This window comes from Rhipicephalus sanguineus, chromosome 7 (assembly GCF_013339695.2).
Source record: "Rhipicephalus sanguineus isolate Rsan-2018 chromosome 7, BIME_Rsan_1.4, whole genome shotgun sequence".
Classification (NCBI taxonomy): Eukaryota; Metazoa; Arthropoda; class Arachnida; order Ixodida; family Ixodidae; genus Rhipicephalus; species Rhipicephalus sanguineus.
Genome location: NC_051182.1, coordinates 4,876,384 through 4,899,807, shown reverse-complemented (window position 1 = coordinate 4,899,807; position 23,424 = coordinate 4,876,384). Strand labels below are relative to the sequence as shown.

General features: G+C 47.8%; 1 protein-coding gene across 1 annotated transcript in view; it reads left to right on the top strand.

The window, feature by feature from the left end:
- Positions 1–23,424, top strand: part of LOC119400559 (unconventional myosin-Vb-like) — a 260,416-nt gene that overhangs the window by 106,354 nt on the left and 130,638 nt on the right. The window contains exons 7-8 of the mRNA XM_049417693.1: positions 1,653–1,727; positions 1,788–1,872. Coding sequence (XP_049273650.1) covers positions 1,653–1,727; positions 1,788–1,872 — 160 coding nt within the window. The remainder of the gene's footprint in view (positions 1–1,652; positions 1,728–1,787; positions 1,873–23,424) is intronic.

Sequence of the window (23,424 nt, the reverse complement as noted above, 5' to 3'; positions counted from 1 at the left end):
TAGCTCCTCGAGGCGTCTGCGAGCGATTTGCGAATGCGCCCTTTTTTGACAAGAAGCAGTCACGTGTCTCTTCGAAAGTCACGGTATGTCGGGTGTCCTTTGCTCCTCGCGCGCTACATCAGCGAGTTGGCGCCGCGCCAGCTTTGTCGATGATGTCGTTCGCAGCGCTGCTCCCTTATTTTAAGTCGAAAACCTTAGATTCCTTTCAAACGCGAGAGCTTGACATGGGCCTCCCGCGTCGGCCGCGTCAACGCGAGTGAAAAAAGGTCATTATGCGATAGCGTCACCGCGTGGCCTCGCAGATCGCAAAATTGTGTGTGACGTCATCATGAAGTCATCGTATGACGTGACCTCGGCCGGTGACGTCATCGCTGTCCGAGGAAGGACGCAGTGTAAAACCGCGTCTGGTGCAGAGAGCTTTCGAGGGAACGGGGGGAGCATCCACGGAGAAGATGGCTGATCCCTGCGTCATAAGGATCGGTATACAACACGAAAGTGTCGTCTCAGAAGTACGTTATTGTTTATTGTGCATTGGTATATTGGTATATGAGAGCACGTACAATGTCTACTGTCGTTTGGCGGATATAGCACCGCTTGATGTGGACGCATCGCACTCACGTTGTGGCACATCTCCATACCGACGACTAACGCCCACGATCATGATTTAGCCCTTGCGGTAGTTGAACACCGCAAGTTGAACACCGCAACACGTGGACACCGCATATGGTGAATACCGCGCAAAGATGGCATCAACAAGCACATAATAAACACTGATACTCGATATGCACTCCTTCCAAGCGTCGTGAAATGCGAAGAGAAACGCTACGCGCGTCATGTCTTCCCTCTAGCCTGGCCGTTAATTCTCACAGGGCGAGCGGGGAATGCGGTGCGACAGCCATTCGAGCGTCGGAGAGCTATTTTTCGATATGGATGGATGCTATGAGTGAGGCTTGGGCGAAAGCCGCCGGCTCACGGTGTGTTAAAGCGTTGACGAAATTACACTTGTATTGGAAACGCGCCGAAGGAGACGGTCGTAGCAACAGCGCGTTCTTTTTTTTTTTTTTTTTCGAGTCTGGGAACACCGATGTCACAGCCCCTTTATAAAGGGGACGCTCATAGCATCCATCCATCCATCCAAGAGCACTGTGAGAGAGACGTGTGAAAGATAAAACGCGCGTTCATGTAGCTTCCGTAATGTGTTTGGCGGCAGCTCGGCCAGCCATCGGCGCGGACCGAGAGGTCATTGGTTCCACTCCCGTCAATGGAACTTTTTCTTATACTATTTTTTTTGCCATCTGATGGCGTTCATTTTGCTGACGTACTTCCGTGACGGAAATACGTCATGAAAGTCTTGGTGGACCCCGGCATAAAACACTTTCGTGTTAAAAGAAGATGGATTTCTCCTTCGAGTCGTCTTAGGCGAATGCATGAGGGGACCCTGTGAGTTATCCATCATTTGCTGTGTCAACTGGGCCGCTAATCTCAATCTTGGCGCTGTGACAACTTTTATCGCCGAGCTTCATACGCCTGAATCTTCAAAGTGGGGTGCGCACGCTGAGTGACAAAAGCTGGTTGCATCAATGCCCCGCCAGATTTTGACTTTTATGCACCACCGGGCAATACACATAACGACTCTTTTTACCGTTATGCAGGGTCACTTCATCGAGGTGCAAGTGACCGACGGTGCCCTTTACAGGACCAAGATTCACTGCTACTTCCTGGACCAGGTGAGTCGCGCGGCTCTGTGCATAGACTGCGTGTGTCTGATCTGGTATGTTGAACCGCAGACGAGGGTGGTGCGACCGCTTCCCAACGAGAAGAACTATCACATCTTCTACCAGATGCTCGCGGGACTCAACCAGGAGGAGAGAGGTACGTATGTTCGTAGGCCAACACGCTGCGCTTTTTGCGGGCATCGCATGCTTGTTTCATGCTGCCCCTCATCTCGAGCTGGAAGCATTGCCATCATTGCAAGAGGTTCAAAAAAGCCTTCACGAAAGGCATTCGGGCTGACCATGAAATAGGTAGGTGGGAGCTAGACTGTTTCGCTGGCTGGTCTCGCTGTAGCGATCATAATGGTAGACTTTTCTTGACGACAGTCTTTCTTTTACGCTCAACAGAAGAAAGTAATCCCATTCGATTCGGTGTACCAGTCCTGCCTTAGTAAACGGCACAGATATTAATGTAGTCGCAGCTCAAATTCCGATGGAACGGTAGCATAGTGTTTGCGCTGTGCCCGCCATTTTCGCACACCCATTTCATGCCGTCTCTAATCGACACCAAGTTGTCAGCCCCACCACTTTGTACGTCTATTGCCACACTTTATTTCGCAATAACTGGGAGCTGATATTTAAATATTATTAAATATTTTAACAGCGAAGCTATTTAAGCCGACCGTGAAAACTTTGGTGTCCGCAGAAAACCGCCTCGAAGCTCCTCGCGTTGCCTAGCAACCGCAAATGCCACCGCTGCGCCGCACCTGCTCCGCGTGACTACTACGCATGCGCTCGTCCTCTCCCATTTCGTAGAAGTACAGGGGCCTGTGCGTGGGGCGGCGGTGTGCTCGACGTGGCCATGGGAATGCCGATGAAAGTTCGCACTGCCGAGGAAGAGGCCGCTTACCGAGAAGCGCGGCGTGTTGCCGACTGAGAACGGTAGCATCGACGACGAGCGGATCCGGCGCGGTTGGCCCACGAAATGACTGCGAAGCGACGGCCGCGGGCGCAAACACCAAGTATGTACAACGAGAAGATGCCAGAGAACGGGAACGGCGGCTGCAAGAAGACCCCGAAGCGATGCAAGCCCTACGTGAACGACGACGTGCCCGTAGACCTACGGAAGGTGCTGACGCTCGGTTTCAGCGCGAGTTTGGAGTTTGGCCATTCCGCGTCGTGTCCGTGATCGTTTGTGGTTTAATCCGAACCTCTTTGCGCTGAGCCTGTGTATCGCTATGACAAGCGTATGGACGCCTTCCCCTATTCCACGGACCACGAGCAGTCTAGAAACAACATAGCATCACCTAGATAAAGCCTAAGAACAAGCCTAGAAGCAACCAGATTTAGACTTCGGAATCGTCCAGCTTCGCTCTTTCAAGTCTTAGGTCGGCGTCCTTCAATGTTGCTTGCCAGTTTTTCAAGCGAAGCTTGTATTGACTGATCTGGGGTGCTGGTGGTGTTCCAAAAAACTCTCCTCATCCGCAGCTGGCACGCGCGCATCAAAGAAATAATAAATAAAACAAAATGATATGGTGCGACAGCCATTCGAGCTACGGCATCCTATTGTACCATATCAGACCAACGTTATACGGCTGCATCTGCCCACACTGCAATGTGGCAGACACTCTGGCACACCTTCTACTGCAGTGCAAAGCAAGCATCCCAGCGCTACAAGCAGCAGCAAGAGATTCGGACCAAAACCTTCTCAGTGAAGCGTTGGAAGGTGCGATCTGCAAGGCAGACCTGGTTGACCAGCTTCAACTCGTCGCCCGAGCCCGGTGGGCGGTCCAGACCAGAGGGTTCCTGGAAAAAGGGACCCTCCCATTTTCACTAACAATGATAAAAATGTAAAACAGCGCTTAAAGGGGCAGGCACTGACACAAAATTTCGCGGCCCAGATAGCCTCCGGGATCGATTCCCGTGAACATGCGTATATCCTCTGCAAAATACCAACAGCGAATATAGCTTGAAAGGTATTTTAAATGAATTATGAAGTTTGCGTGAGCGATCGACACCCTCACGCTATAGGCACTCCTCAAAGTGACCCTCGGTGACCCCCTACTTCCCTCACGTGACCACGCTGCAACAAGGTATGATGACGTCATAACCAGCCATTTTCTTGCGGCGTTCGCTCCAGCAGCCTACTTCTCGGCGGCTGCTCGCGAATCTCGCGGAAGTGCATCACAGTTATGTGTGCTGACGTGATCGAGCGCTGCACCCGCTAGGTGGTGATAGTTGCACCCGGGGGCTTGTCATTCTAGAAACCGAAACTCACACTGGTAGATAATGAGAATCCTGTAATTAATAATCTGTCGCACGCTGCAGCAAACGGTGTGCTGTGTTATGACTAGAGGTCAGGTCTATATGCATTAAAAAATCCACGCATATCCACGAAGTGAATGGTGATGAGTGGGCGAAGCATTGGGGATCGTTTGGTAACCGTGAACCTCCCGTTTGTCGTTAATGCCGTTTTGCCACCGCTTCTTGCGCCCTCGCCTCCGGAGTAGCAGCTTGTTGTCGGCGTTCCCGTTGAGCCGCCGCATGCGGCGCTTTACGTTCGGTTTCATCCATGGCAGAAACAGAATACGTGGTCTGGAACGCGCTTACCGCAGCGTCCTCTCGTGTATTTTCACTCCAGCGTGCATTGTGCTGTCATATGCTTGATTGTGGGGCGCTTAATGTCGGCATTTTTACTGGTGTTTCGTACTTTTTATTTTGTGGTAGAAAGAGAATGTGTGGTATGGTCCTAAGGTCCATAATGTGTACGTCGAAGTCACCGACTAGTATAAAGGGTTCGTGCTTGTAGGTGTTTTATATTGTTTCGTCACAATTATGATTGATATTAGTCTATTGTGAAACCTTTTTTACTGGATTTTACACGGTGCTTGGCCGTCAGCACGAACAACACCACACACCGGACAAGCCTAGACCAAGGTGTTTCGCCCCTAAAAAAGCTCGTTTTAGGCGCCAAAACTAGGCAGGCGAAACAACGTTTTAGGGCACCGATATCGTAAATATAGGCACAATAAACTTTCACATAAATGCAAACAATTTCAAATGAAGGCGTGACCGACCTCTGTCTACGACAGGGAAACAAAAAATATTATTCTTTAAAGGGACGCTAAAGGCAAATAACAATTGATGTCAGAGTGAAATCTCAATGTATGACAATGTCTAAAACGGCAATATTATCCACAGCAGTGCCCTATACCGAGAAATTAAGCTAAATGTATCACACGATGAGCGCCACGAGCGGCAAATTTTCAAAATGATCCCGATGACGTATGATAGTCTGCCTACAATTAATCACTAGTAATCAAACTAGCAGCAATAAAAAAGTACCTCCCGTGCATCAAGAGACGTAATAAAGTGCTGCTTGTTCGTTTCTGTTTGATTCACGGAAAAAAGAACCTCTTTGGCGTTGCCATGGGGAACGGCGCACGTGGTTCAAAGGTTCCGTTTTCGTCGAACTGCGCTGCGCCCGGCGATCTTCGCTCACGGGGTCGGGTCTCAGTGGTAGTTTCGGTATCGCGTACTGCCGCGTGTGCTTTGCGCGCTCGTGAAAGTCGCTCTGACAGAAAGTTCGACAAAATGCCGCATGCATGTGATGTTGCCGGATGCCCGAATGGCGCACGCCGCCATTGCACGCCGCCGCGCAGTAAAGGCGGGCAAAGTTGGGCACGGCAGCAGTGACGTGTGAAAGACTGATTTCAGGTGGGTGATTTGAAGTGCGCTAACGCGATGCGGACCACTAAAACGCGATTTTATTTTAAAATAAGTACTACCTTGGCACAAAAGTAGCACTACGAGGTTTCTGGACCGCTATTTCAACAATCAACGTCGACTTAATATTTGCCTTTAGTGTCCCTTTAAGATGGCGCAAAGGTGCCAACAGTTGAACGTAGCCGTGCAATTGTGCTTTGCCCTGTATGGTTCGCAGAACATGGTCTCTCCCGTGTTCTACACGGTAACTCCAGTGTCCACTGTCGAATCAACACACTCCTGGGCGTCTTTTCGGCATGCCTGAAAAGGGCAGAGCAGGAGCAGATAGCCAGTTCGCTAAAGGACCAAAAGGCAGAGATTCCTTCTATTGGCCGGGTCGCATCGCGTAGAGCCAATATTTCTCCCCTGGCAGTGAACCACTGCCGTAGCCAGGCGGGCGGGCGGGGGGGGGGGGGGGGGGGGGGGGTATTCGCGGGATCACCCCCCCCCCCCCACCGAAACATTCCAGTTGTGCAGGTGTATATATACACGCACACATTCAAACGCACTCACGAATATACATTAAGTATGGTTGAACCCCCCCCCCCCCAAAAAAAAAGAAAAAAAAAATTCTGGCTACGCTACTGCAGCGACTAAATTACAAAGCAAACAATATCTGCGTGCACATCATCTTTCTTTTTTCCCTCTACACTCTCCTTTCCATGTCGGCGCGGCGGGAAATGCTCACCGGCGTGTCCCACTTCGCTGCTGATGGCCGTTTTTTCCGGGAGTTGGTTGAACTAGAGGATTAGGTTGAACCAGATTGAGTTCCGTACAGTCAATGTTGCGCGGTAACACGAATAACGGTCTCAAACTGCACCCGGGAGCGAAACTTGAGGCTAAATAGTGTTCATGTAAGCGCCAATTTTGAAAATGGAGAAAAGAAGGTGACTTTTTAAGGGCTCGTTTTTCTTTGTTAGACACACTTTAATGAGAACTAACAGACAATAATGCCAAGGAAAGTTAGGGGTGTTATTTGTACTAATTAGAATGTAAATGCGAAGAAAGTAAAGTGGACAAAACGATAACTTGCCGCCGGCAGGCACCGAACCTGCGACCTTCGCATAACGCGTTCGATGCTCTACCACTGAGCTACCGCGGCGGTCATCCCCTCGTCCACATTATGAAGTTCGTAAAAAGATAACGTGCTACGTGACGCCAACAGGCAGAAAAAGAGTGTTCCACACTCGCCACCCTGGTTGCGATCGGCGCTGACTAACACTCCTAGGTTTAAATGCACATATATACTTCATGAAGTGGACGAGGGGATGACCGCCGCCATAGCTCAGCGGTTAGAGCATCGGACGCGTTATTCGAAGGTCGCAGGTTCGGTCCCTGCCGGCGGCAAGTTATCGTTTTGTCCACTTTACTTTCTTCACTTTTTCTAATTAGTACAAATAACATCCCTATACTTTCCTTGGCATTATTTTCTCTTAGGTCTCATTAATTTTGAAGATAGGAATTTATAGGCATTTCTAAGCATTTAGGCACGAATGCCAAAAGTAGGCATTTACAGGCACTATAAAAACGCTACAAAGCCCTTCTTAACCTCTAATTCATGCTCATATATCAAAATGGCGCGATAGGAGCGCAAGGAACAAAATAGGCATTTGCCTAAAATCCGGCCTCTAGTTATAACTAACAGGCACCCAGCAACATATTGCAGCAAATAAACGCGAGGCCAAAATTTTTGTGTCAGCACCCCTTTAACACACAGCACAGGACGACAGAAAGAAGTGACACGCACGGTGCCGATGACGGCGCTGTTCAAGCCCTACTTCAGTAAATGTTTTTTTTTCTCTCTCTCCCGAGAACACGTGTGGCGATTTGTCCGGCGCGGGATGCAATAACTCTGATAAGTGAGAGAACGAGGACAGAGAGAGAGGAGGAAGAAGGGAAGACAGAGAGAGCAAGCATAGTCAGCCTAGGGTGGGAAAGGGAAGTGAGGGCTACTAGTGCGGAGCTGTCGCAATTTTTATGGTGCATTGCTTGTCCCAGACAATACAGGCGTACTCGAGCTTCGGTCGCATTAAGTAGTAATGAACGAGTAATGTAACAGAGGGCGGGGCGTGTTTACGCTTGTACGAGTGCTTAAGAGAGGAAAGCAGAGAGAGAATAAACTTTTATTTTGAGCAAGCGCACTGTGCGCCCAAGGTGGGCGGCCTATTTTTCACTTCAGGACGGACAGGTTGCTGCAAGGGAGACACTTAGAGTTACCAACTTCCTTGAGCCTAGCCAGCACCTCCTCTAGAAAGATGCCTGCCGCGTGAGCCAAAAACCTCCTGGCCTTGCCTTTCCCTCCTTCCTCGTTTCTAATGGAGGCGGTAGCTGGCGATCCTTGCGGTGGCTGCTTGCAACACACATATGCGCATGCGCACATTACCCCCTCGACGTCACACCACGCCAGCCCATTGAAAACAATAGGGTAGTACGTGGCGCCATCTCTCGAGAAGCGACCACAACTCAAGGCAGGACGGCTACAATGGTATAGCTAGCGACGCCGCAGGCATCTTTCTAGAGGAGGCATTGGCAGAGCATATAACAATAAAGAGAGAGAGAGGTTTTATTGCGGAAAAATGGGAGGGCAAACACTTTTTTCTACATTCAAGGTCATCTCCATATGAGTGAACCAATACCAAATTTCACCGAGGCCATCATTCAGATCGCCTGGTTAGTAGTGTGGGTGGTTTCTTTGAGCAACACGCAATCTTGTGCAAAGAGTCTTATTTGGACATTGCGCTTAACAACGTCAGCGATGTCATTCGCGTACAGGAGCAACAACAAAGGGCCCAATGGTACCCCAGATGTCACGGGAAGACAGGCCGAGTGCCATTGCCTGTTAGCTTAATTATTATCTTGGAATGAGGTATCTTATCGACAGCTTTCCTAAATTCCAGAGAAAGTGAATCAATTTGGTTGTAATTTCCAATAAAAGAAGTAAAAGTGTGAATGCCTGTGGCTAGTTTTGTTTTTGTGGATTATCCCTTTCTGAAACCATGTTGAGAGTTTCTTAAAACTTTTTTCGCTTCAAGAAACTGGTTGGACGTCTGAAATATTATGTCCAAATAGTTTGCAGCAACTTGACGTAGTGATATTGGACGCTATAGCTTCCTAAAATAAGGCGGTCATCTTTTCTAAAGAAAAAAAAAAAGGGGCGACTCTGACGGCGTTTGCACCGACTTCTTTTCGGTGCGAATGCTGACTAACAACTGAACTTATTCATTAACTGCCGCTGCCGTTTCTCAGGCATAGCCACGATAGCGGCCCCGAGCCATCGGCTGCCGCCGGCGGCCAGTGCGAGCTATCCGCAACTTTGCGCCGGCCACCGAAGTCACTCAATCCGCGTTTTGTGCAGCAGGAAACACCTTGGCGTTTACTAGCTTTCCCCGACATTCGTGGCAGCCTTTAAACTTTGGGACCGTCGAGCGGTGAGTCGCCGCTCCGCTGACGTGGATGGCGACCGCTTCAGCTCCATTCAGGTCTATCACGCTCATAGGTCGGCGAACTCACTCATGAGTCGACTCACTCAAACTCAGATCGAGACGTGAGTCTGAGTGAGTCAGGCTGAGTAATATTTTCGGTGAGTCTGAGTCCGAGTGAGTCCGAATTAGGAAATGTTTGGCGAGTCCGAGTCTGAGTGAACCCTAAAGCAAGATATAGTTCACGAGTGAGTCTGAGTAAGCTCCACATTTTATTTTGCCGACCTATTGACTCTATATATCTACTCAAATCTACTCACACATACTTCAAAGCACTAGCCTTCATATACGCGATCTCAATATTTATTAATCAGAGGCGTGAGTTACGGAGGGTGGCGAGGGGAGGGGATTTGCCCTTCCTATGGCAAAATCATTCATGGGAAGTTCTTGATAACATATCCTGTGAGAGTCATCTCTTTCCATAAAAAATGTCGTTGCCGCATCGCAACCATCGATGAGTGGTATTTGAAGGTATGAGATGAAAACGCGCCAAGTAGAACACCATTTATGTGAGATACTGAGGTTAAAGAGCACTGACACTGTGGTCGGAAAAGTGAATTATACGCTCATGGAATCACGAGTCGACTCACTCAGACTCAGATCGAGCCATGAGTCTGAGTCAGAGTGAGTCCGAGCAAGCAATATTTTGGTGAGTTTGAGTCTGAGTGAGTCCAGTTGAGAAAAATTTCAGTGTGTCTGAGTCCAAGTGAGTCCAAATGAGGAATATTTTGCTGAGTCTGAGTCCTAATGAGTCCCAAAGGCAAAATATATTTCATGAGTGAGTCTGAGTGAGCTCCACATTTTTTGCCTACCTATGATCACGCATCACGAACATCGAAGCCCTGTATGGACAGCACAGTGTGCATGTGAAGCTACCCGCTCAGGCCGACCTCTCTGCCTTCAAATAAAATTCTCTCTCTCTACCCGCCCACATGGGTAGGTGCACAGTGTGCATGGTCATGAACCTACCCGCCCATTGTCGCTCCTCCAAAGTTAACGGCGGAAATTGAGAGCCACGACTTCAGGGCATAAAAATTCTAGCTAACAGTAAGGACAGATTCGTGAACTTCCGGAAGCTTTTTCTATCGAGCAAAGGGGTGGCACGTACCACTTCTGTTTCCTTGCGTGCAAGCGAATACAGATTACTAGATAGGAAATTAGTTTGGGTTTTTTATCTTCTGCCTTGAATGCGCATGCGCCCAGGATCTTTCGCGTCGTGTTTTCAATGAATTCAATTGTAGTACAGCGCCCGTTCCGTCAAGTCTTTCTCTGCTCTTGTGTTTAAAGTTTAGCGCTGAATTCTTTTAAAAGAAAAATATCCATCACCAACTAGCACCACAGCGTGTTTTGTTAAGCGCTTTGATACGCGTACGAGGCATCGCTTCGCGCCGGCTGTGGGCCATACACGAGCATCAGGCTTAGCTCTGCGACGGCCGTTTCGCTGGCATGCCTCCTTTTTTGTTTTGCAAGAAATGAAACAGACCTCTGTACGTCCAGCGCTTCGTCTGCGTGAACACGTTGGTTACGCTGCGCGGTGCCTGAAGCATGCGACTCGCGGAGCGGCGCGGGGGGGAATCACAAGTCGGTGTATTATGGGGAGTTTGCATCAACGGCGACGGCATCGATAATAAAGAAAAGAGAACGTGCCAACGCGGGCAGTGCCCATACTGTGGTTGCGCGCGTCGAGAACCGTCATCCCCTCCCCCGCTTTCGATTGTCTTCATGCTCAAGGAGAAGTTAGGGGTTCCGCGGCACTCTGGGAAAGCCGTTGGGCTTCCCAAGGCCAGAAAGTTTGAGAACCCCTGCTCTAGCGGTTGCGCACGAGAATGCGGCAGCGAACTGATGCGATGCGCGTTTGTGTCGTCTCCCAGTAAACGCGTACAGTACGCTTACAACGGCGCTATTCTTGCAGTACCATACGCGCGCGTTAGACGAGATGGTCAGTGCGGCGAGGTTTCTTGGCACCCGCGCAGCACTCTTGAATGTGGTCCCGCACGAGGTGGCAGTGAACGGCGGTGCAGCGGGCTTATGTTTTCGTCTGTTAAAAGCGTGCAGTACACTTGACGCTGTGCCAACCGCGCGACCGAACAGATAGCTCGCGGCGCTTATTGTGATGTTCTCTTGACAAAAAGTAACACAGACCTACAGGAAGCTCTTGGGAATCTTGAAAAGCTCAATAAGCGGACGAAGCAGTAATCTGCTAAATCATATCCCTGACCAAAGGTCTACTGCTATGTAACTACAATTCTTGTGCAATCACAATTTTTTTCAGATTTTGGTAAGTGCGATGCCTTTTCGTTTTTTTTTTTCTACAAACGTTCGATGCGAAGCTACAGGGTTTGTCCGAAAAGTAATGTCACCTCACAACAGGCTAGGGCCGCTTGGTATTGGTGGAGGGGGAAGTTTTCTTACGCACTCTCTTATGCTGCCATCTGGAGAGTAACGAAATGCTTTTCCGTGAAACTCGTCTCGACTTTCCGTGCAAGCCACAATGCAGCGCTGCTTGGAACAAAGGATTGCCTTCAAGTACTGTACGAAACTCGACAAGTCTGAAGTAGAAACCTTTTCTACGATGAAGACCTTTGGTCGTCTTGACCTGGCTCCTCGTCGATTGAAGGGTGCCAATGGGTCCCTCCCCAGCTGCCCTACAGTTCTGACATGGATCCTCCACACTTCCTTTTGTTTTCGCGCTTGATAACTCCCATGAAAGGGCATAATTTCGGGACAATTAATCCGGAGGAGCCTTACCATGACGCCTTCGATGCCTGGAAATCACACTCGAAGCGATGTATTGCCGCAGGAGGAGCCTATTTTGAAACCTATCACGGTGTTGTCCTGATTTGAACAACACAATTTTGCTGCTCCCAAACCCCCCCCCCCCCCAATTCAGTTTCAGCCGTTTCACCCCTGGTAAAGGGATACGACGAAGTTATTGTATATTTTATAGAAGTAATCACTAAATGACTCAGCTATGTCGTATGACACGGTGTAGATTTGCTGTTTGTACTTTATATTATCAATTATTTTACATCCTGAGGTTTGTTTAAAAAGTGATTGAAAAGTTTCTATTATTTTTTGCCTTAAAGTGTTGTTCTTCATAATAAAGTGTTATATTGATTTTTGTAGGAAGTTATTCAACTTGTTGCTATATTTTTTATACCTAAGTCTCAGACTTCCATTAAATGGCCGTTTCTTTGTTTTTTTGTTGTTTTTTTGCTGTAGAGATTGCCTTTCTTTCGCATACTAGTTCACAAACCTCGAGTTAACCAGGGGTTACGGGGAAATTTAAATATTTTTTGCATATGACAGTTTTACAGTTTACATACACCACTTTAACAAATATGGAGCAGAACATTCCCAGTACTTCTTCAGGATCACGCATGCTGCCAATGGAAGTCCAGTCATTTGTGTTGATAAAGTTGTCCTGACTGAAGGCTGAAGTAAAATGACCCGCGTTATAGCGAGGTAGACTTGCGACGAAGGTTGCAGACACGGTCAGTGATAAGCACATCAATGACTCCTGCGCTTGGCGTTGGTGTGCTGTTACTTCAAACGTGGTCAATGAGAGTATTAGTTCCACTGGGTGAAAATCGAGTAGGCCATGAGATTAGGGACTGAAGCCCGAAGCCAAGAATCACTATATGCTATGGTGATGTTAATATCTTTAACCATGAACTTAATTTTGATGTCATGAGCCACTACAATTTTTTTTTCAGCAGCGATAATGTGGAGCGCTGCCGCTAGATTGCTTAGAAAATTCGGGATAGATGAAGATGGGCAACGGCAAATGCATGCAAAGAATAAATTATTCAAATTACGGGAAGAGAAAAGTCACCTTTAATCCACACGGATTCCCAGTTTAAAACATTTAAATATTGGTAAAATTTATGTTTGTGCTTAATCTCGGATGATATAAATATAGCCGAGCCACCGTACGGACCACAATCACGGTGACATTATTCAGAGTTGTACGATTCAAATCCACACAGATTGCCAACGCAAGATCCTAGCCACGTTTAAGTAATACACAGATATGATCAGGAGAGAGCGAGTCAGTTACTGCATTAATGTTGTCGTCAGGGCTTAAAGTCTCCCTTCATAGGAAGGGGGGCCCGATAATGCTGTATTTTATTTTCACGCCTAATTGCCTAATAAAGTAGGCAAAATGGACGCGTACTTGGTATTACACCAGATTCGTAATCCACAACTAATCGAATGAAAAGTGAGTGAGGAAGAGGAGTCTTTAATGAAGAACAGAAAATTCTGCCGGCGTTTGTAAAGGCACTTAAATGCTACTCTGTGTGAATATTGAGTGGTCTCCTAAAGACATCAAGGTGAACCTTCACTGATTCACGAGCAGGTGCCTCATGAAACCGTGTGCCGTGCCAGGAAGCTTTGTCGGACGCAATGGTGACCCGTCGTGTGCAGTGTCTCGGGTGAATGCATGCAGCAATCGACGATAGCGATTTTACTGTTTTGCTCGCACCACATCAACCGAATAATCGGGATTAAGTCATCATTCGGAAAATTGCAAAGTTATAATTGCCCCGTGAAAAGCACTCTTGGCAAAAAATCAACTCCAGCGCTTGTTAAATGGGTGCCGCAAGCTGCACAGCTGGCCTGCGGAGGGGGGGGGGGCAGCCCCTCTTTCAAAAATGGAGCCCACCCCCCCCACTTTAAGCCCTGGTTGTCGTAGTTTTTGGACAAACTACGCACACTGATGTGCAGTAACGAACAAGCAGAATTGGCAAGCAATGATTTAGTCTCCTCAAGTGGAAGCAATGATATAAGACGAAAGTTATGAGATGGGAAAGAACTGAAGACATCAGCGTCAAGTGGATACGCGAAGATTCCGCGATTATCCAAAATACCCTGCTGTCATCAGATTTACGGGCCTTGATATGAATATTCTCTGTCCAGAAAAACCGCCATATATTTTCGTTTTTTCTTTCTGGGCAGGCGCTTTATTAAACAGCGTCTTATTTGTAATGGTGAGATGTTAGTTGGCGAAAACCGGACTATCCTTACTTCCAGATTGTCTGGTCTATGAGAGGTACGCAAGCGCGCGTAACGCGCTTTGAGAAGGAATTGATTTTTCCCTTTGTGTGGACAGAAGCGCGCGATGATGCTCTGTTCAGCTGTTTCGCTGGCCACACGGTGAACTGCGTCAGGGCCTGTCGATGAGATAGAGCGTTCAATCACTTTCTAATAGTGTTCACGATAACTACGCAATATTCGTCTTGCGTACATGGGATGCCTTTGATTTCGATGTTATTCAGCCTGCTGTGTTGCTACATATCTGCAATCTTCTCGGTTAGCTGGTCAATTGCCGCCATAAGCCCTTTGTTTGAACTGACCAGTTCATCTACAGACGCGCGCACTGTCATGCTGGTCAACGTTACTAACGACGAGATGACCTACTGAGATGTTCACACTGTCGAATGTTCTTTTTTTTTTCTTAAACGGTGTAAGCACGGGCGGTGAACTGAAATAAAATGCTTCAATCTGAGGTCCAGACACAGTTTATACCGCGTTGAATCATACAAACAGAGGATTTGTGCAAAACGCTGTATGCCAGAGCCTGCGGCAAGCAGCCGCAACAACCTCCTCAACTTGAACTAAGATGGCGGCAGCGCCACTCCGGGAACTCGCGCAAGCGCAGCTTGTGCGATGAGATCGGTCTATTGTTTACAGACGCTACCTGTTTGCAGAATGCGTACATTGCGCGTATTCACCACGATGCAGTATAGATTTTTGCATCGGGCGAGGAGGACCTCGCTTTCCTTTCGAGCTCGTGGGCGTGTGCGGCTGGTGCTTCCATGAATCAGTGACGTTATTGTCGAACGATGTTTGCGAGGTCGCCCTGCGGACTTTCTTCTGTTTTACTGCGATGTCGGCCAGCGAAAGGTCAACGGGAAACCACTATGCCGTTTTTGGTTGTCCTGACAACTACAGAAAAAAAAAAAGGAAACTGCCGTCTGGATAAGTATGCGACGTGCATCACCAAACGCGGAGTGTTTGCGGCTGCGGATTCTTCAAGGTACACCGTTTGTGTTACGTTACAGGCTCTAAATCGGCAAGGGCCGCAGTATATCCGGAATTCCCAGTGTTCCACGCGGTCAAATGTCAGTAGAATAGGGCTTGATTGGCGGACAAACATAAGCGGTTAAGTACGGCCCCTTCCTGTAAAGTGCGAAACCTCTAAGTACCACTCGAGTAGCAACTTGAGTTGTTTTCGCTTTGTTTTATTATAATTTGATATTATGTGTTTGGTCTAACTATTAGCGTCACAGCTCGGCTCAGCACAATGATCGCTGCAGTTGACGTATACCGGTATTATTAGCACGGACGAGAAATCCCTCACTTCGCAGCGGGGTAACCGGCATCATACATTTAATTTGTGCTCCACATCGTCCTTGTAAAGCCTGAACGTTCACTGAACACTACATGAAAAGGACGTGGCGAGATCCTTTTCGTGAGGTTACCATTTCCGTAAGACAGCGGTGTGTATCGTATGCGATGTGCGATATAAACAGTCATAATGGTGTTTGGCGCAAAGACTAGACAATTGACAAAGGAGAGGACGTGGACGCAGCGCATCCTTCCAACTAAATTTATTCGAAAGGAATATATATATATATATATATATATATATATATATATATATATATATATATATATATATATATATATATATATATATATACTGACCAGGTGACCGAAGAAAAAGAAGAGAGAAGAAAAGAAAAGAAAACAAAAAGAAAAACCCTGACAATAAACGGAAAAGTATATGCAACCAAATACCATTTTGACTGACTTGTTCCAACTCGCCCAACAAGCAGCGTTGTTGAGATATCAACAGCGAACAGTAAAAGAGAGAGAACAAAAAAAAGGTTCTGTCGCTTCGTGTGTAGAACAATCACCTGAGGAAGAAAATTATGTGCGTGGTCAAGAACCGTGTCCGACAATTAATTCTCTTCTAAGCGCAAATAAACAACCCCTTTGTTATGCTTGTCCAGCGTTCTATAACTGCCAATACTGCTGCTTAGCTTTGCAAACGACAGTAAGAATTTCGCAAAAAGAGTACATCCGGCAGACGAAGTTATAAAAAAAAAAATCGGCAGATCCCACGTACAGCGGGAGTCGATGTTATGCGAAGCATGCGGCGGGAAGGTGACTGTGGCGTAATTTTTTTTACTGAGCGACACGTCACAAAATGACGCTAAAGATGTGTATAAATTTTATACGCACACATATATGTTGAAGAGCCGAATATGTGTCATATAACCAGTTGTTTACGGTTGGGTAACGCTGCCAACGGCAACATGGGTATTATCAACACTAGAAGCGGTAAGCTGATATGTAGAGCTTATACTTGTCCTTTATGATGCACAATGCATGCGCGTTCCACGAAACCGTGTGCATATGTGGAAGAAGTTCTTGACAGTTCTTGACAAGGTCATCATCACCGTGATAAGTGAGCACCAGCAGCTGGTCATGACTTGTTATCGGATCCGGTCGTGATCGCGGTGACGAGGGGTGCATGTGTAGTGAATGAAGTATGTGGTATAGTAGAGCTGTTGGAATTCGTGGATGCCTCGGTCATTTCGTCGACAAATTGTGAGTCGATAGAACCGGCGACATGTCGGAACCTGAAGCCACCCTTCGCGTTGGTGAGGTATAGGCTGTCGAGACTGGTAGGCCTAGATAGTGCTACGTAGACCAACATCAGTGGATGGCGCTTGTCGTATTCGTAGACTACCTGGGCGTATGTAGCCTACGTTGCCTTGTCTACAAAGCGGCTGTCAATCAATCTGGCATCATCCTCGGTCAGCATGAGGCCATCGCTCAGCCTCGTAAGAAATGAAGAGGACACTACGCCATTCTGGCGGACGAAGTGCACATTAAGGTGCGGTGATGTGGATATCATATGTAACTTTCGTTAATGTATTCCTCCGGGGTCGAGCAATGCTTCAATATAGCTTGCTGAATCAGAGGAATACAAATGTCATGTTTATTAGGCTGCTATAAAAGCGGCGTCAACACTGGAACCACAGACGTTAATCTGATATGACGCCTGTATTGTAGGAATACACATCGTAGGAGTATCATGTAGTGCTCATTGCTTTCTTGTAAAATTAGATAGCAAGCACCACAAACACAATTGACGTTGCACCGATATTACGCTTGCGTATGCTGTTTTTCCAAACCAGTTTGTAAACCTCGCGTGGCTCAGTGGTAGAACCTTATTGCCACGCAGAATGCTTGGGTTCGATTCCTGCTGGGATCCTAATTTTCATTATTTCCATTCGTCAAAAACGCTGCCGATGTTAGTTTTTCTTAACGCTCTCGCATTTAATTTACCAATGTCTGTTCTCACCGTTCCTGGGTAGATATAAAATGTCAATCACCTGTGGCGCATACCCGTACACCGCGGCCCGTGGCAAACGGGTATGTGCCACACGTGTCTAGTGGAAAGGGCTTGACGACGTACGCGACAAGATTTTCACATTATTCATGTCATGACCCGACAATCATATTCGTCAATTCCTCTTACTCTCCCATGCCAATTTTGGTCTACACTAGGTTAAAGAGGTCATGAAGCACCCCTTGGGCTGATTGAAAAAACACATCCTGCGGAAAGCTGACACGGCTATGAACTGCTCTGCCAAATATTACAGTCGTGCGCGCCGCGTAATGGCCACAAGCGGAGCGCGAAGTTGCCGTTTCCCCAGGCACCCTCTTTTCAAACAGAGGCCGGTTCTCACTCTCGTCGGTGGGCGGGGCGTCTGTCCGCTGTACGTCGCAAAGACATAGCATGCTTATTGGCCGATAGCCGACGTAAATCGAGAGCGGCGTTCGGATCAGATGCGCTTCTTGCCGCGGAATGCCGCCACTTGCCGGCGCCGCACTCGCGCAAGCGAATCACAGCGGGAGAGCGATCGCGTTTCATGACGCGCGCTGGCGTAACTTCTTTCCCCCATGCCATCCCTCCCTGTCTAGCTTCCAGTGCGCTCGCCGGCACGAGAAAAGAGAGAAAGCGCTGGGAGCGTGCGCCAAACCCCCGTAACTCCGCTGATTCTTGACGGATTCGAGAAATTTTTGCGGCAATCGATTCGGGAGGCAGTACACTCCGATACTGAGGCCATTAGATCATTACTTGGAAAAGTGGTTCATGACCCCTTTAAGGAGGCGATCATGAGAGCATTCAGACGTAGGCGGCTAGATAGATAGATTAGATAGATAGATAGATAGATAGATACGTAGATAGAAACGCTCAAAGTGCCAAAGGTTCGCTAAGAAATGCTTCGCATTTAAAAAAACAGCAATCACCTACGATGCCGATCATAGGCTCGAGCCCGGGCGCCCTTAGTGCCTCACCGACAGAAGAAACTTTCTAACCATCTACACCTTATCGCCGCCGAAATCCAATCAAATATCACGACTCTCAAAAGAAAAGATGCGCGCCGGCATGTCAACATCAGCATCGTTTTTTATGTACACATGCCTCCCTATAAACAGCTCTCATTGCGTTCGCACCGGTGGACAATAAACGAGCCAGTAATAAGCAGTCACTTAAACGTTGAGAAAGAAGATAGCCGACAGTTTGTAAGCAACAAACAGATGCCGTCCGGGCCAGGAAATCGAAACTGCGCTCACGCACGACCGCATCTGCGGGGGGTAGTCGGTACGACAGCATAAGAAAACCGAGAATGAAAAAAAAGCAAACTAAAAGATTACAGTGCAATAAAAAAAATGGCTGATCCCTCTGTCATAAGAATCGGTATAACACGAAAGTGAAAGGTGTCGTCACAGAGGTAGTTGATTGTTTGCATTGGTATAGGAGAGCTTGTACAATGTCTACTGTTGTTTGGCAGATATAGCACCGCCTCATGTGGACGCACTCACTTTGACACCTAGTGGCACATCTCCATACGGACGACTAACGCCAATGATCATGATTTAACCCTTGTGGTAGCTGAAGCTTAACGAATGCGTGGACTTGGCATATGGTGAATCTCGTGCAAAGATGGCATCAACAAGCACATAATAAACAGTGATACTCGATATGCACTCCTTCAAAGCGTCGTGAAACGCAAAGAGAAACGCTACGCGCGTCGTGTCTTCCCTCTACCCTGGCCGTCAATTTTTTAGGGCGAGCGGGGAACGCGGTGCGACAGCCAGGCGAGCGTCGGAGAGCTATTGTTCGATATGGATGGATGCTATGAGCGAGGCTGGGGCTAAAGCTACCACCTAATGACACTTCCGTTGGAAACGCGCCGAATGGGACGCTCGTAGCAACGGCGCCTTTTTTTTTCGAGTCTGGTAGCACACATGTCACGCTCATAGCATCCATTCATCCATCCAAAAGCACTGCGAGAGGAAAGTGTGAAAGAGATGGTTGATCCCTCCTTTATAGGAATCGGAATAACATGAAAATAAAGCGGGCCCTTACAGAAGTAGCTGAATGTTTACAGAAGTAACTGAATTGAGAGTTTGCGCAACGTATATTGATGTCTGGCAGCTATAGCACCGTTTACCGTGTACTTAGCTTTAGGTGCACGTTAATGAACTCCAGGTGGTCGAAATTTCCGGAGCCCTCTCCACTACGGCGTCCCTCATAATCACATCGTGGATTTGGGACGTTAAACCCCAGGTATTATTATTATTATTATTATTATTATCATTATTATTATTATTATTATTATTATTATTATTATTATTATTACGGCGCCATTTAACGTGGATGCACCCACTTCGATGATTGGTGGTACATCTCCATCCCGACGACTAACGTCCATGTTAAATGATTAAACAAACCCTTGTGGTTGCTGTAGTAGTTAACGGTGAAAGCGTAATCAGAGAACGAGGTGTGGTAGCCAGAAGAGCGTCGCATATTGGACGCTGAACTTGGTCGCCATCCCGCGGCATGTTAAAATGTGACTGAACACCACGGCCAGACTAGAGGAAAACGCAAAGCGCGTCCTGCCGCCCCGGTAGCCCAGCCGCGATTTTTCAGGGGGCAAGCGCGTCAGCGATGAACGCGGTGTTTCAGCCACGTGAGGCAGGCGCGCGTCGCAGAGATGCCGACGCTTTTACGACGCTCGGTCTAAGATCGCCACCTCGCGTTGTGTTAAGGCATTGAGAAAATTGAACTTCTATTGAAAACGCGGTGAATGGGACGGACGTGTAATGCGTTGCAGGTGCTAATCGCGGAAGCCACAGTAATGACGAATTACTTTATTTTACGGTTCCCAGAGGGCAACACCACCCCGCCGACCGGGAGAGTGGTAGATATAAAAGGCGCATTTGTAAAGCCTCTGCAGTCTGTGGCCGTGGCTCTGGCGCTAGACTAGACCAGACGCGGGATGGCTCGCTCTCTGCGAGGTGAACAGACGGCCGACGCTGGCCGGGATGAAGCTGGTTCTCGCCCGCCACCGGGCTACCGCTTTTTACTGCCGACTTTGCCGACAGGTGAAGGTATGAACCTTTGTGTTTTTCTCCACGGAGACCCTTCGAAGCGACCCTATCGAATCGAAGACTTTCGAGAACCACTTGAAGAAGCCGGAGTGCTCAAAGCTGTCAGCGGCATAGGTGCGTTCAGATGAGTCATGTCTGGCTTGTCAAGTTCCAAACGCCAGAGGCTAAGAACACCGTGCTCGCCAAAGGTGGCTTACGTGTGAAGGGTGGATATTGTGCAATCATTGACCCTTGTAAACAAGAAATTACGCTCAAGATTCACTGGGTGCCTTTCCACATTCCGGGAGAGGCTCTTCGAAAGGTTCTGAGTGAGTTTGGTGAAGTGAAGGACGTTCGCCTTGACGAGTGGCATGTTCCTGGCTTCGAGTGCGCAGAATCGACAACTCGAGTTGTGCGGATGGTCCTGAAAGAAGGCGTGACGGCGGAGGAGCTACCGCATCTGTTCAAGTTTTACAGCGGCTCTGTACTGGTTGTTGTGCCTGGACGAGCACCGACCTGCCTGAGGTGTCGGAGGCGTGGGCACATCAGACGTGACTGTCAGACGCCGCGCTGCACTGGGTGTCGTGCTTTTGGGCATGTTAGGGAGGACTGTGCTAGAACATACGCCAGCGTCATTGGTGCGTCTCCTGCTGTCGAAGACAGCCACGAGCACATCATGGACGCTGATGAGGCAGAGTCTACGGCACCTACAAAGGATGAAGTTTCTTCCTCATCGCGAGCCAGGTGGACAATTGGAGTGTGCTGGGAAGTCACCGAGAGAGCCTGAAGCCGCCGACAAAAAGATGACTCAGGGCACGGCAGAGGAACAGGAACGCTGCGACCTGATGGAGGACAGCGAGGCGCCGGCGAAGCGTCCGAGGAAGGACGCTCCCACGCCAAACGAGGGCGGCTCCGACCGTAAGCAGCAACGCCGTGAGCGTCCGTCGCTCAAGGCCAGCAGCGAAAAGGGAAATACATCTGCCATGTCTCGATCTGCGTCCTCGTCGCCTGTGCGCGGCGAACGACGCAGAAAGTGAGCGTTCGGCGTTGAGCCTGAACGCTTACTGGTGTTGAGTTAATCGTATATGTCGGTTCACTTGTGTTGACAATGGCGCTTCTGTCTGCACAAATTCGAGTAGGCACGCTTAACGTGCGTGGATTGGCTGCAAGGCGTAAGCAGTGCCAGGTCAGGCGTCTCATTGAGGAAAAGGACTTGGACATACTTGCTGTCCAAGAGACAAAGGTCGAAAGTGAGAGTGGAACCGACCATATGGTCGCTCAGTTCAGTGCGCGTTATAACGTGTGCGTTAGCCACGCAGTAGGTACTTCCGCAGGGTGTGCAATATTTATTAAGAGGTGTTTAGGCATTGCTGAGGAAACAGTCGTTAGCTCCACGTGTGGACGGTTTGTTTTGTGCGACTTTACGTATGAGGGGGCAAAGTTCAGAGTAATCTGTGTGTATGCGCCGACAAACCCTCGTGAGCGCTTATCGTTTTTTCCTGGAATTGTGCCCTTATTTTGACACAAATAGGCTTCTCGTTGTCCTTGGTGATTTTAACTGTGTGCTCAGTGCAGATGATCGATCCAGCTACTTAGATTTAAAGATGATAGTGCTAATTACCTAAGAGAGATGATTGAGAAATTTTCGCTTCAGGATGTTGCTTTCTTCGCTAAAGGAGGATTGCACCGTCATTATACCCATTTTCAGGGTTCTAGTCACGCAAGATTAGACAGAGCCTATGTGGTATTAGAGCTGGCGAATGTATGTGCTGGTTATGGTGTTGAACAAGTCTCATTCAGTGATCACTCACTTGTTATGTTCTCCTTAGGCACAAAGGAAGTTCCGAAACGTACATTTATATGGGATCTCTGGAAGCTAAATGTGAAACTACTTAGCGATGATAAGTTTATCAGTTGCATCCAAAAAGAACTCCACAAACTTAACACTCGAGCGTTTACAAACTGGTCGGAAAATTGGGAATAATTTAAATCTGCAGTAAAGATGGGCGCCATGGAAAGAGCTGCAGAAATCCGATACGAGGAACGAGCTGAAGAGAATAGTTTAAAGAACTTACTTGAGGAATACAGCAAAGCAGAAACAGAAACTCCTGGAACGTATGGTGACGCCATTAGAGACATTAAAAACAAACTCGAGGCTATCGATGTCACAAAATTTCAAGGTGCGGTTGTAAGGGCTCGTGCCGACAGGTTACTCGCAAATGAAACGCCCAACCAAAGATTTTTGGCTACAGAAAAGAAGTATGCGCGTGCTAAAGACATCACAGAAATCGAATATAAGGGCAAGTTAACGAGTGAACCGGCAGACATAAAGAAGGCATTTACTGAATATTATCGCGAATTATTTTCTAACCGTATCCCTAGAGAAAAAAGTTTTGAAAGTGACTTTCTAAGTTCCTTGCCAACACTTGGTACCGAAGATACAGAAAGTCTATCGGCTGATATAACTGCGGCGGAGATAGAAATAGTTATAGACAGCTTGCATAATGGAAAATCTCCTGGCCCAGACGGAATAACGGCAATATTTTACAAAGCTTTTAAGACAGAGTTGGCCGCCTTACTGCAAAAGGTATTCGCTGAATCTTTTAACAAAGGTAGACTACCACCTTCCTTCAAGAAAGCGCACACCGTACTTATTCCAAAAAGTGTAGACCCTGTAAAGCGAAAATATGTGTCAGGCTATAGGCCGATAACATTGACTAATGTTGACTACAAAATACTAATGAAAGTTCTAGCGATGCGGTTGCAAACAGTCATATGTACACTGGTTGGCCCACACCAAACCTGCGGAATAAAAGGAAGGTCAATTTTTACAAATATTCATACAACAAGAAGCATATTAGAGTGTTGTGACGCTGACTTCAGAAGAGTTGCGATGTTGCAAATTGATCTAGCGAAAGCTTTTGATCTAGTTTGTCATAGCATTCTGTTTAAGATGTTAGAACACGTTGGCGTTGGCTCTGTGATACTTCAGGGTTTAAAAAGGCTTA